This window comes from Haliotis asinina, chromosome 5 (genome assembly GCF_037392515.1).
Source record: "Haliotis asinina isolate JCU_RB_2024 chromosome 5, JCU_Hal_asi_v2, whole genome shotgun sequence".
Classification (NCBI taxonomy): domain Eukaryota; kingdom Metazoa; phylum Mollusca; class Gastropoda; order Lepetellida; family Haliotidae; genus Haliotis; species Haliotis asinina.
In genome coordinates, this window is record NC_090284.1 from 78,397,936 (window position 1) to 78,411,867 (window position 13,932).

Below are 13,932 nucleotides of genomic sequence, written 5' to 3' on the forward strand. Positions count from 1 at the left end.
GGATTTGGTGATGTCTACAATGTAAGCAACTGGATTTGGTGATGCCTACAATGTTAGCAGCTGGATTTGGTGATGTCTACAATGTTAGCAGCTGGATTTGGTGATGCCTACTTTGTTGAAAGATGGACTTGGTGATGCCTACAATGTTAGCAGCTGGATTTGGTGATGTCTACAATGTTAGCAGCTGGATCTGGTGATGTCTACTGCTTTACTAGCCGGGCTTGGTGATGTCTACAATGCTGTCATCTGGATTCAGTGATGCTTTCAATGCTGCATTTGGTGCTGAACATCAGCTTCCACAGATGTACAGATGAACAGACCTCAGTGACCAGTGTATGCAGGTGAATGCTTGTATCCATGTATGTGTTAATGAGCTCAGTGTTCACTGTGTGTATTAAGTTGGGTAATGTGTGTGCTTCAACACAACTGGATAAGATTGTAAAATATCAGTGACAGCACACAGGTCCACATGTCTGCTCAGTCAGCACCCCAAACAGATGATTTTACTAGCGCTTCAGGGCAGTTTTATTGTGGAAATATTCCTCTTAGTGTGAGTGAGTAATGCAAGATCTATCTTGTCTTAACCACAACAAATGTGAAACATAAAGCAAATTTTATAGTTTATTTAAATAATAACTGCAACCATCTGATTATATTCCAGAGCACGCTGAAACCAATTTGATATGACAACCTGACTGGTGTTTGTAGTATAAGTACATACACAACACTTTGCATTGCCTGGCATGGCTTGAAACACCCATGGTGATATCTGTACAGCATAACTAGACGATATAGATTACCATGGTATATCTATCCCATCTAGAACATCACAGCAAGCTCATATTATCACATTTATAGTAAGTTGTCCAACAGTCAACAGTCTACTTACAGAAATAAACAATAAACAAATCAAGAAATTATTTGTCCAATAGACACTGATCATCAGGCTGTGCCTTGATAATGTCTAGATATCAGATCCTCCTCATGATCAGTCATAATTTGTTATAATTTGTAACATTTAACAATTTGCTATATTCACACAAATATTTTCAGCAGTGTAAGATAGTGTCAGATTTCTGGGTACATCATGAGGATCAAAATGTTGCTACATTATTATGGAAGTGTTGGGGCGGGTGGAAGTGTTGGAGTGGGTGGAAGTGTTGAGGTGGGTGGAAGTGTTGGGGTGGGTGGAAGTGTTGAGGTGGGTGGAAGTGTTGAGGTGGGTGGAAGTGTTGAGGTGGGTGGAAGTGTTGAGGTGGGTGGAAGTGTTGGGGTGGGTGGAAGTGTTGAGGTGGGTGGAAGTGTTGGGGTGGGTGGAAGTGTTGAGGTGGGTGGAAGTGTTGAGGTGGGTGGAAGTGTTGGGGTGGGTGGAAGTGTTGAGGTGGGTGGAAGTGTTGAGGTGGGTGGAAGTGTTGAGGCGGGTGGAAGTGTTGAGGTGGGTGGAAGTGTTGAGGCGGGTGGAAGTGTTGAGGTGGGTGGAAGTGTTGAGGTGGGTGGAAGTGTTGAGGCGGGTGGAAGTGTTGAGGCGGGTGGAAGTGTTGAGGTGGGTGGAAGTGTTGAGGTGGGTGGAAGTGTTGGTGTAGGTGAACGTGTTGAGGCGGGTGGAAGTGTTGAGGCGGGTGGAAGTGTTGAGGTGGGTGGAAGTGTTGAGGTGGGTGGAAGTGTTGGTGTAGGTGAACGTGTTGAGGCGGGTGGAAGTGTTGAGGCGGGTGGAAGTGTTGAGGCGGGTGGAAGTGTTGGGGTGGGTGGAAGTGTTGGTGTAGGTGAACGTGTTGAGGCGGGTGGAAGTGTTGAGGCGGGTGGAAGTGTTGAGGTGGGTGGAAGTGTTGAGGTGGGTGGAAGTGTTGGTGTAGGTGAACGTGTTGAGGCGGGTGGAAGTGTTGAGGCGGGTGGAAGTGTTGAGGCGGGTGGAAGTGTTGGGGTGGGTGGAAGTGTTGGTGTAGGTGAACGTGTTGAGGTGGGTGGAAGTGTTAAGGTGGGTGGAAGTGCTGGTGTAGGTGAACGTGTTGAGGTGGGTGGAAGTGTTGGGGTGGGTGGAAGTGTTGGTGTAGGTGAACGTGTTGAGGTGGGTGGAAGTGTTGGTGTAGGTGGAAGTGTTGAGGTGGGTGGAAGTGTTGAGGTGGGTGGAAGTGTTGAGGTGGGTGGAAGTGTTGAGGTGGGTGGAAGTGTTGGGGTGGGTGGAAGTGTTGAGGTGGGTGGAAGTGTTGAGGTGGGTGGAAGTGTTGGTGTAGGTGGAAGTGTTGAGGTGGGTGGAAGTGTTAAGGTGGGTGGAAGTGCTGGTGTAGGTGGAAGTGTTGAGGTGGGTGGAAGTGTTAAGGTGGGTGGAAGTGCTGGTGTAGGTGAACGTGTTGAGGTGGGTGGAAGTGTTGAGGTGGGTGGAAGTGTTGGTGTAGGTGAACGTGTCGAGGTGGGTGGACGTGATGAGGTGGGTGGAAGTGTTGAGGTGGGTGGAAGTGTTGGTGTAGGTGGAAGTGTTGAGGTGGGTGGAAGTGTTGGGGTGGGGTGGGTGGAAGTGTTGAGGTGGGTTGAAATGTTGGGGTGGGTGGAAGTGTTGGTGTAGGGTGGGTGGAAGTGTTGGGGGTGGGTGGAAGTGTTGGTGTGGGGTGGGTGGAAGTGTTGAGGTGGGTTGAAATGTTGGGGTGGGTGGAAGTGTTGGTGTAGGGTGGGTGGAAGTGTTGGGGTCACATGCTGCTACAAAGACGTCTTCTTGAGCTTCTTGTTGGAGGTATTAGGAGTCTTTGGAGTAACAGATCGAGTGCCTGATGTCATCATTCCTTCAAGAATTTTTAATGTTTTCTTTGACTCTCTGAAATGTAGCAAAGAGAAAGAAGTTTTTAAACAATCTTTTGATTCATAAGATTTTCACTACACACAAAAAATATTTTATGGTATTGATACATGACTTCTGAGAAGAGGCATCTGACAGCTTTCACTTTTTACAAGTTAATTTACATAACACTCACACAATGAGGCAAAAACAAAATTGAAAACTTCATAGAGAAAAACATCTGAAATTCAAATGACATTAATTTACATTGATTCACCATTAATGTTTCATGTTCATGGAAGGCTATTTTAGGTGGATATGAACAATCTTTAACCTACTCATTATCTCAACAGTCTGTGTCATATGGAGAAACACAATGACAGCAGTGAAGGCTATTTTAGGTGGATATGAACAATCTTCAACCTACTCATTATCTGAACAGTCTGTGTCATATGGAGAAACACAATGACAGCAGTGAAGGCTATTTTAGGTGGATATGAACAATCTTTAACCTACTCATTATCTCAACAGTCTGTGTCATATGGAGAAACACAATGACAGCAGTGAAGGCTATTTTAGGTGGATATGAACAATCTTCAACCTACTCATTATCTGAACAGTCTGTGTCATATGGAGAAACACAATGACAGCAGTGAAGGCTATTTTAGGTGGATATGAACAATCTTTAACCTACTCATTATCTCAACAGTCTGTGTCATATGGAGAAACACAATGACAGCAGTGAAGGCTATTTTAGGTGGATATGAACAATCGTTAACCTACTCATTATCTCAACAGTCTGTGTCATATGGAGAAACACAATGACAGCAGTGAAGGCTATTTTAGGTGGATATGAACAATCTTTAACCTACTCATTATCTCAACAGTCTGTGTCATATGGAGAAACACAATGACAGCAGTGAAGGCTATTTTAGGTGGATATGAACAATCTTTAACCTACTCATTATCTCAACAGTCTGTGTCATATGGAGAAACACAATGACAGCAGTGAAGGCTATTTTAGGTGGATATGAACAATCTTTAACCTACTCATTATCTCAACAGTCTGTGTCATATGGAGAAACACAATGACAGCAGTGAAGGCTATTTTAGGTGGATATGAACAATCTTTAACCTACTCATTATCTCAACAGTCTGTGTCATATGGAGAAACACAATGACAGCAGTGAAGGCTATTTTAGGTGGATATGAACAATCTTGAACCTACTCATTATCTGAACAGTCTGTGTCATATGGAGAAACACAATGACAGCAGTGAAGGCTATTTTAGGTGGATATGAACAATCGTTAACCTACTCATTATCTCAACAGTCTGTGTCATATGGAGAAACACAATGACAGCAGTGAAGGCTATTTTAGGTGGATATGAACAATCTTTAACCTACTCATTATCTGAACAGTCTGTGTCATATGGAGAAACACAATGACAGCAGTGAAGGCTATTTTAGGTGGATATGAACAATCTTTAACCTACTCATTATCTCAACAGTCTGTGTCATATGGAGAAACACAATGACAGCAGTGAAGGCTATTTTAGGTGGATATGAACAATCTTTAACCTACTCATTATCTCAACAGTCTGTGTCATATGGAGAAACACAATGACAGCAGTGAAGGCTATTTTAGGTGGATATGAACAATCTTTAACCTACTCATTATCTCAACAGTCTGTGTCATATGGAGAAACACAATGACAGCAGTGAAGGCTATTTTAGGTGGATATGAACAATCTTTAACCTACTCATTATCTCAACAGTCTGTGTCATATGGAGAAACACAATGACAGCAGTGAAGGCTATTTTAGGTGGATATGAACAATCTTTAACCTACTCATTATCTCAACAGTCTGTGTCATATGGAGAAACACAATGACAGCAGTGAAGGCTATTTTAGGTGGATATGAACAATCTTTAACCTACTCATTATCTCAACAGTCTGTGTCATATGGAGAAACACAATGACAGCAGTGAAGGCTATTTTAGGTGGATATGAACAATCTTTAACCTACTCATTATCTCAACAGTCTGTGTCATATGGAGAAACACAATGACAGCAGTGAAGGCTATTTTAGGTGGATATGAACAATCTTTAACCTACTCATTATCTCAACAGTCTGTGTCATATGGAGAAACACAATGACAGCAGTGAAGGCTATTTTAGGTGGATATGAACAATCTTTAACCTACTCATTATCTCAACAGTCTGTGTCATATGGAGAAACACAATGACAGCAGTGAAGGCTATTTTAGGTGGATATGAACAATCTTTAACCTACTCATTATCTCAACAGTCTGTGTCATATGGAGAAACACAATGACAGCAGTGAAGGCTATTTTAGGTGGATATGAACAATCTTTAACCTACTCATTATCTCAACAGTCTGTGTCATATGGAGAAACACAATGACAGCAGTGAAGGCTATTTTAGGTGGATATGAACAATCTTGAACCTACTCATTATCTCAACAGTCTGTGTCATATGGAGAAACACAATGACAGCAGTGAAGGCTATTTTAGGTGGATATGAACAATCGTTAACCTACTCATTATCTCAACAGTCTGTGTCATATGGAGAAACACAATGACAGCAGTGAAGGCTATTTTAGGTGGATATGAACAATCTTTAACCTACTCATTATCTGAACAGTCTGTGTCATATGGAGAAACACAATGACAGCAGTGAAGGCTATTTTAGGTGGATATGAACAATCGTTAACCTACTCATTATCTGAACAGTCTGTGTCATATGGAGAAACACAATGACAGCAGTGAAGGCTATTTTAGGTGGATATGAACAATCTTTAACCTACTCATTATCTCAACAGTCTGTGTCATATGGAGAAACACAATGACAGCAGTGAAGGCTATTTTAGGTGGATATGAACAATCTTTAACCTACTCATTATCTCAACAGTCTGTGTCATATGGAGAAACACAATGACAGCAGTGAAGGCTATTTTAGGTGGATATGAACAATCGTTAACCTACTCATTATCTCAACAGTCTGTGTCATATGGAGAAACACAATGACAGCAGTGAAGGCTATTTTAGGTGGATATGAACAATCTTTAACCTACTCATTATCTCAACAGTCTGTGTCATATGGAGAAACACAATGACAGCAGTGAAGGCTATTTTAGGTGGATATGAACAATCTTTAACCTACTCATTATCTCAACAGTCTGTGTCATATGGAGAAACACAATGACAGCAGTGAAGGCTATTTTAGGTGGATATGAACAATCTTTAACCTACTCATTATCTCAACAGTCTGTGTCATATGGAGAAACACAATGACAGCAGTGAAGGCTATTTTAGGTGGATATGAACAATCTTTAACCTACTCATTATCTCAACAGTCTGTGTCATATGGAGAAACACAATGACAGCAGTGAAGGCTATTTTAGGTGGATATGAACAATCTTGAACCTACTCATTATCTGAACAGTCTGTGTCATATGGAGAAACACAATGACAGCAGTGAAGGCTATTTTAGGTGGATATGAACAATCGTTAACCTACTCATTATCTCAACAGTCTGTGTCATATGGAGAAACACAATGACAGCAGTGAAGGCTATTTTAGGTGGATATGAACAATCTTTAACCTACTCATTATCTCAACAGTCTGTGTCATATGGAGAAACACAATGACAGCAGTGAAGGCTATTTTAGGTGGATATGAACAATCTTTAACCTACTCATTATCTCAACAGTCTGTGTCATATGGAGAAACACAATGACAGCAGTGAAGGCTATTTTAGGTGGATATGAACAATCGTTAACCTACTCATTATCTCAACAGTCTGTGTCATATGGAGAAACACAATGACAGCAGTGAAGGCTATTTTAGGTGGATATGAACAATCTTTAACCTACTCATTATCTCAACAGTCTGTGTCATATGGAGAAACACAATGACAGCAGTGAAGGCTATTTTAGGTGGATATGAACAATCTTTAACCTACTCATTATCTCAACAGTCTGTGTCATATGGAGAAACACAATGACAGCAGTGAAGGCTATTTTAGGTGGATATGAACAATCTTTAACCTACTCATTATCTCAACAGTCTGTGTCATATGGAGAAACACAATGACAGCAGTGAAGGCTATTTTAGGTGGATATGAACAATCTTTAACCTACTCATTATCTCAACAGTCTGTGTCATATGGAGAAACACAATGACAGCAGTGAAGGCTATTTTAGGTGGATATGAACAATCTTTAACCTACTCATTATCTCAACAGTCTGTGTCATATGGAGAAACACAATGACAGCAGTGAAGGCTATTTTAGGTGGATATGAACAATCTTTAACCTACTCATTATCTCAACAGTCTGTGTCATATGGAGAAACACAATGACAGCAGTGAAGGCTATTTTAGGTGGATATGAACAATCTTTAACCTACTCATTATCTCAACAGTCTGTGTCATATGGAGAAACACAATGACAGCAGTGAAGGCTATTTTAGGTGGATATGAACAATCTTTAACCTACTCATTATCTCAACAGTCTGTGTCATATGGAGAAACACAATGACAGCAGTGAAGGCTATTTTAGGTGGATATGAACAATCTTTAACCTACTCATTATCTGAACAGTCTGTGTCATATGGAGAAACACAATGACAGCAGTGAAGGCTATTTTAGGTGGATATGAACAATCTTTAACCTACTCATTATCTCAACAGTCTGTGTCATATGGAGAAACACAATGACAGCAGTGAAGGCTATTTTAGGTGGATATGAACAATCTTTAACCTACTCATTTTCTGAACAGTCTGTGTCATATGGAGAAACACAATGACAGCAGTGAAGGCTATTTTAGGTGGATATGAACAATCTTTAACCTACTCATTATCTCAACAGTCTGTGTCATATGGAGAAACACAATGACAGCAGTGAAGGCTATTTTAGGTGGATATGAACAATCTTTAACCTACTCATTATCTGAACAGTCTGTGTCATATGGAGAAACACAATGACAGCAGTGAAGGCTATTTTAGGTGGATATGAACAATCTTTAACCTACTCATTATCTCAACAGTCTGTGTCATATGGAGAAACACAATGACAGCAGTGAAGGCTATTTTAGGTGGATATGAACAATCTTTAACCTACTCATTATCTCAACAGTCTGTGTCATATGGAGAAACACAATGACAGCAGTGAAGGCTATTTTAGGTGGATATGAACAATCTTTAACCTACTCATTATCTCAACAGTCTGTGTCATATGGAGAAACACAATGACAGCAGTGAAGGCTATTTTAGGTGGATATGAACAATCTTTAACCTACTCATTATCTCAACAGTCTGTGTCATATGGAGAAACACAATGACAGCAGTGAAGGCTATTTTAGGTGGATATGAACAATCTTTAACCTACTCATTATCTCAACAGTCTGTGTCATATGGAGAAACACAATGACAGCAGTGAAGGCTATTTTAGGTGGATATGAACAATCTTTAACCTACTCATTATCTCAACAGTCTGTGTCATATGGAGAAACACAATGACAGCAGTGAAGGCTATTTTAGGTGGATATGAACAATCTTTAACCTACTCATTATCTCAACAGTCTGTGTCATATGGAGAAACACAATGACAGCAGTGAAGGCTATTTTAGGTGGATATGAACAATCTTTAACCTACTCATTATCTCAACAGTCTGTGTCATATGGAGAAACACAATGACAGCAGTGAAGGCTATTTTAGGTGGATATGAACAATCTTTAACCTACTCATTATCTCAACAGTCTGTGTCATATGGAGAAACACAATGACAGCAGTGAAGGAATGGGGTACGTGTTCCCCGAGCATGCAGACAATTGAACACACACATATACACACATCACACACAGATTTCACACACCAAACATGCAGACATCAGCACCTTTCATCTCACACACACGATCTGTGCGAAGTCTGTGTGATGTGTGTTTGCGTGATATCTTCATGTGTGTGAGGTGAGGTATGCATGATTTCTGTGGTGCATATATTGTTACGTGTGTGTATTTTCTGTATATTCTGTTAATTCAGTAATAATTATTATTGGGTCACAACGTTTAGTGTTTTGAATAATACTTATGATGGGTCACATTTCGTTTTAATAGATGGTCAACACTTTTAGGATTCTGGTTTTCCGGAATTTATCTGCTCCTAGTTTTTTAAGTGTTTACTTCCGGGAGACTTATTCGAGGGCATTCTACAGTGTTGACGAGTGAAATGACTGAGTATATATATAAAGGCTGGTTGCCGTGTTGAGGGCGACATTCATTCATATTTGCTGGAGTTACATCACTGCCAATGCTTGATCATCCAAACCCGTCAGATTATCTGATGTCAGACCGATCACTGTGTTTACATTCTGCATAGTTGATCTTCTCTCGCACTAAGACTTTGGTGAGTTTGCTATATTGTATTTTGTGGCCCATTGACTTAGATTTTGTCTGTCTTGAATTGTACTTGAAATCAGTATTGTGAAATTGACTTGTGACTTCATATACCTTGTTCTCGTTGCATAATAATACATAATTTGAAATTTATGACTTGTCTTTGTTCTGTTTTGCTGGTTCACAGGGGATTTCTTACATTGTTGTCACGGTAAATCTTTAACCGTAACAATATGATGAAGTGAAATGTTGTGTGTTTATGATTCCAGCACTTCTATAGTGATGCGTAGGCATGTGTGCACAGATGTGCATGTGAGTGAGTGAGTGAGTGAGTGAGTGAGTGAGTGAGTGAGTGAGTGAGTGAGTGAGTGAGTGAGTGAGTGAGTGAGTGAGTGAGTGGGTGAGTGCATAAATGTGTACATGTGTCTGTTTAACCGACACATTCCCAGAATGAAATGATGTACATCCTGGTAATCAAGCAACTGTAGATGATGTATGTCACACAGGATAGTGTTTGCCATCAGGGCCACAGTATCACAAGGGAACTAACTGTAGTAGATAAGGACACGGAGGAATCAGTATGTATACAAGGGAACTAACTGTAGTAGATAAGGACACGGAGGAATCAGTATGTATACAAGGGAACTAACTGTAGTAGATAAGGACACGGAGGAATCAGTATGTATACAAGGGAACTAACTGTAGTAGATAAGGACACGGAGGAATCAGTATGTATACAAGGGAACTAACTGTAGTAGATAAGGACACGGAGGAATCAGTATGTATACAAGGGAACTAACTGTAGTAGATAAGGACAGGGAGGAATCAGTATGTATACAAGGGAACTAACTGTAGTAGATAAGGACACGGAGGAATCAGTATGTATACAAGGGAACTAACTGTAGTAGATAAGGACAGGGAGGAATCAGTATGTATACAAAGGAACTAACTGTAGTAGATAAGGACACGGAGGAATCAGTATGTATACAAGGGAACTAACTGTAGTAGATAAGGACACGGAGGAATCAGTATGTATACAAGGGAACTAACTGTAGTAGATAAGGACAGGGAGGAATCAGTATGTATACAAGGGAACTAACTGTAGTAGATAAGGACACGGAGGAATCAGTATGTATACAAGGGAACTAACTGTAGTAGATAAGGACAGGGAGGACTCAGTATGTATACAAGGGAACTAACTGTAGTAGATAAGGACACGGAGGAATCAGTTAAAGACAGCAGTGCAGATGGTGTCATTGGTTGTGTCTTGAAGTTTACTGTTTTTTCCCCAAACTTTGTTTTCGTTAAAACGTAAATGACCTATAGCTTAATACTGGAACATACCCCAATCTGTCACACAGAACAGGATTGGAACAACAGTCACACAACACTGTCACTAAAGGCAAGCTAGTTTAAATATCACACAGGATAGTGTTTGCCATCAGGGCCACAGTATCACAAGGGAACTAACTGTAGTAGATAAGGACACGGAGGAATCAGTATGTATACAAGGGAACTAACTGTAGTAGATAAGGACAGGGAGGACTCAGTATGTATACAAGGGAACTAACTGTAGTAGATAAGGACACGGAGGAATCAGTTAAAGACAGCAGTGCAGATGGTGTCATTGGTTGTGTCTTGAAGTTTACTGTTTTTTCCCCAAACTTTGTTTTCGTTAAAACGTAAATGACCTATAGCTTAATACTGGAACATACCCCAATCTGTCACACAGAACAGGATTGGAACAACAGTCACACAACACTGTCACTAAAGGCAAGCTAGTTTAAATATCACACAGGATAGTGTTTGCCATCAGGGCCACAGTATCACACAGTATAAGGATTGACAAAAGGGTTGCAGTATCACACAAGATAAGGCTTGACAACAAGGCCATAATATCACATAGGATTAGGCTTGACAACAGGGCTACCATATCACACATTACAAGGCTTGACAACAAGGCCATAATATCACACAGAATGAGGCTTGATAACAGGGCTACAATATCACGCAGGATAAGGCTTGACAACAGGGCTACAATATCACACAGGATATAGCTTGACAACAGGACCACAATATCACACAGGATAAGGCTTGACGACAGGACCACAATATCACACAGGATAAGGCTTGACAACTGTGAGGACTACACTATCACTCAGGATAAGGCTTGACGACAGGACTACAATATCACACAGGATAAGGTTTGGCAACAGGGCCACAATAACACACAGGAAAAGGCTTGACAACAAGGACACAATATTACAGAGGATAAGGCTTGACAACAGGTTTACAATATGTTCGTTTTGTGGGAATGTCAGATACAGACTTGTCACTTGCATGATCCCACCTGTATAATGTCTCGTGGGATCCTACAACATGAGCCAGAAATGTCAACAAAGATGCCTCCTCGTTTTTCAAACCACAGAGTCAAGGAAGCCACAGATAAATAAAGTACACAGCCCCTGACATTTCGCTCACTATTCCTCAACAGATTTTCATCTCCTTCAGGCAACCGAATGCAATACCACAAGCCATTAAGTGAATGGTGCCCAAGCTCTTTATCACCTACTGGACCAAGAGAACCCAAAATATTTTGCATGGAAATCACAGATTCAAATATAAACAGCAAGACCAATATATCAAGCGACTAAATATTTACGACATTTACATTCTTACTTACAAAGATAAACTATGGAATATTTGAAAGTATGGACAATAGTTTTCTTGCATTGCAGCAAATGGTAAATCGTGCACCTTAACAAGATCATACAAACATCTCATCACACAGAATGCATTTCTATTTCACAAACACAAAATCACATTCCTTCTACAAAACCTAGTTTATCTTGACAATGGTCTTTTGTCCCTCCCCTGATGTTTCACCAGCTGGGAAAAGAAATATTGTTCTCCCTGACCCGTGGCAGCACTTACAAGATGAGCATGTTAAACATATTAGAGAAAATATGCTGAGGCACTAAAATGTCAGTTGATTATTGGTTCATATGGTGAATGTCCTACTGTTCTGACAGTCATACCTGGCTAGAGGTCCCTCCTGCCTCTCTCGCTCACGTAGGGTCCGTAACACTCGCCGGTCAACCAGCCGCAGAGCAGCAAATGACCGGACAATCTGAAACATAGTGAACAAGTGTAAACACCAGCATACAGTGAACAACTGTGCACACCTACATACAGAGAACTGTATGTACCTACATACAGTGAACAACTGGGCACACCTGCGTACAGTAAAGAACTGGACACACCTACATACAGTGAACAACTGGACACACCTACATGCAGTGAACAACCGGACACACCTAGATACAGAGAACTGTGTACACCTCCATACTGTGAACAACTGGGCACACCTACATACAATGAACAACTGTGCATGCCTACATACAGTGAACTAGACACACCTACATACAGTGAACTGGACACACCTACATACAGTGAACTGGACACACCTACATACAGTGAACAACTGGACACACCTACATACAGTGAACAACTGGGCACACCTACATACAGTGAACTGGACACACCTACATACAGTGAACAACTGGACACACCTACATACAGTGAACTGGACACACCTACATACAGTGAACAACTGGACACACCTACATACAGTGAACAACTGGACACACCTACATGCAGTGAACAACTGGACACACCTACATACAGTGAACAACTGGACACAACTACATACAGTGAACAACTGGACACACCTACATACAGTGAACAACTGGACACACCTACATGCAGTGAACAACTGGACACACCTACATGCAGTGAACAACTGGACACAACTACATACAGTGAACAACTGGACACACCTACATACAGTGAAGAACTGGACACACCTACATACAGTGAACAACTGGACACACCTACATGCAGTGAACAACTGGACACACCTACATGCAGTGAACAACTGGACACACCTACATGCAGTGAACAACTGGACACACCTACATACAGTGAACAACTGGACACACCTACATGCAGTGAACAACTGGACACACCTACATGCAGTGAACAACTGGACACACCTACATGCAGTGAAGAACTGGACACAACTACATACAGCGAACAACTGGACACACCTATGTTATATACAGGCTCAATAGTCCTAAAATCATGACCTCAAACACCTGCATGACCTTACAGAAGGCAATGACCTTGGTGAATACTTTGTTGATGACCCAGTTAAACACCTGGCTGACAGAGGGCAATGACCCTAGCTGACCTCAGAATAAACAACTTTCTCAGAGGTATGTTTAGACTCATGTCGCCAATAAACGGTTCCTGAACAGCTTCCTATGTCATTCAGCATTCAGTAATGCTAGAGAGACTGCACACATGCTTTTCATTCCACTGGTTCTGGCAGCCATTTACCTCGAACATAGAAAATGGACGTGACTAGTATCAAAGAAAACAGAAAGGATTTCATCAACATCTTTGAGAAAAAAACAAAAAGAAGGGAGTTGCTCTCTGACTCTGTCTCATGTATGCTGTTGATTGTCCACATTTGGGGTGATGATTATGCTAGTTCCAATGTAGAAGACCTTTAGTTTACGATATACCTGACATGTGCAAGGTAAGTATGTTAAGAAATCGATTTGCTCTAAAGCAATTGCTTAGTTTTTTCACTTGTCAGGCAAGAGATATGTGCAGATTTGATATAGAACATGCAAAACAGTCTTCTGTTATTTATCTGACTTGTATTATTTTAAATTCGGTT

At 40.9% G+C, this 13,932-nt stretch overlaps 2 protein-coding genes across 2 annotated transcripts in view; one reads left to right on the forward strand and one right to left on the reverse strand.

The window, feature by feature from the left end:
* Positions 1–608: 608 nt before the first annotated feature.
* The window catches only part of LOC137284335 (uncharacterized), a 73,592-nt gene continuing 60,268 nt past the window's right edge, over positions 609–13,932 (reverse strand). The window contains exons 26-27 of the mRNA XM_067816104.1: positions 12,224–12,315; positions 609–2,806 (exon numbers count right to left, since the gene is read on the reverse strand). Coding sequence (XP_067672205.1) covers positions 2,692–2,806; positions 12,224–12,315 — 207 coding nt within the window. The 3' untranslated portion in view covers positions 609–2,691. The remainder of the gene's footprint in view (positions 2,807–12,223; positions 12,316–13,932) is intronic.
* LOC137284050 (uncharacterized PE-PGRS family protein PE_PGRS54-like) lies at positions 1,100–2,560 on the forward strand. The gene has a single exon (XM_067815706.1). The coding sequence runs from the start codon at positions 1,100–1,102 to the stop codon at positions 2,558–2,560; it is 1,461 nt and encodes a 486-aa protein (XP_067671807.1).

What these genes read in the sequence shown, in the direction of transcription:
- LOC137284050 (XM_067815706.1), top strand. Translation starts at nt 1,100, where the DNA reads ATGTTGCTACATTATTATGGAAGTGTTGGGGCGGGTGGAAGTGTTGGA.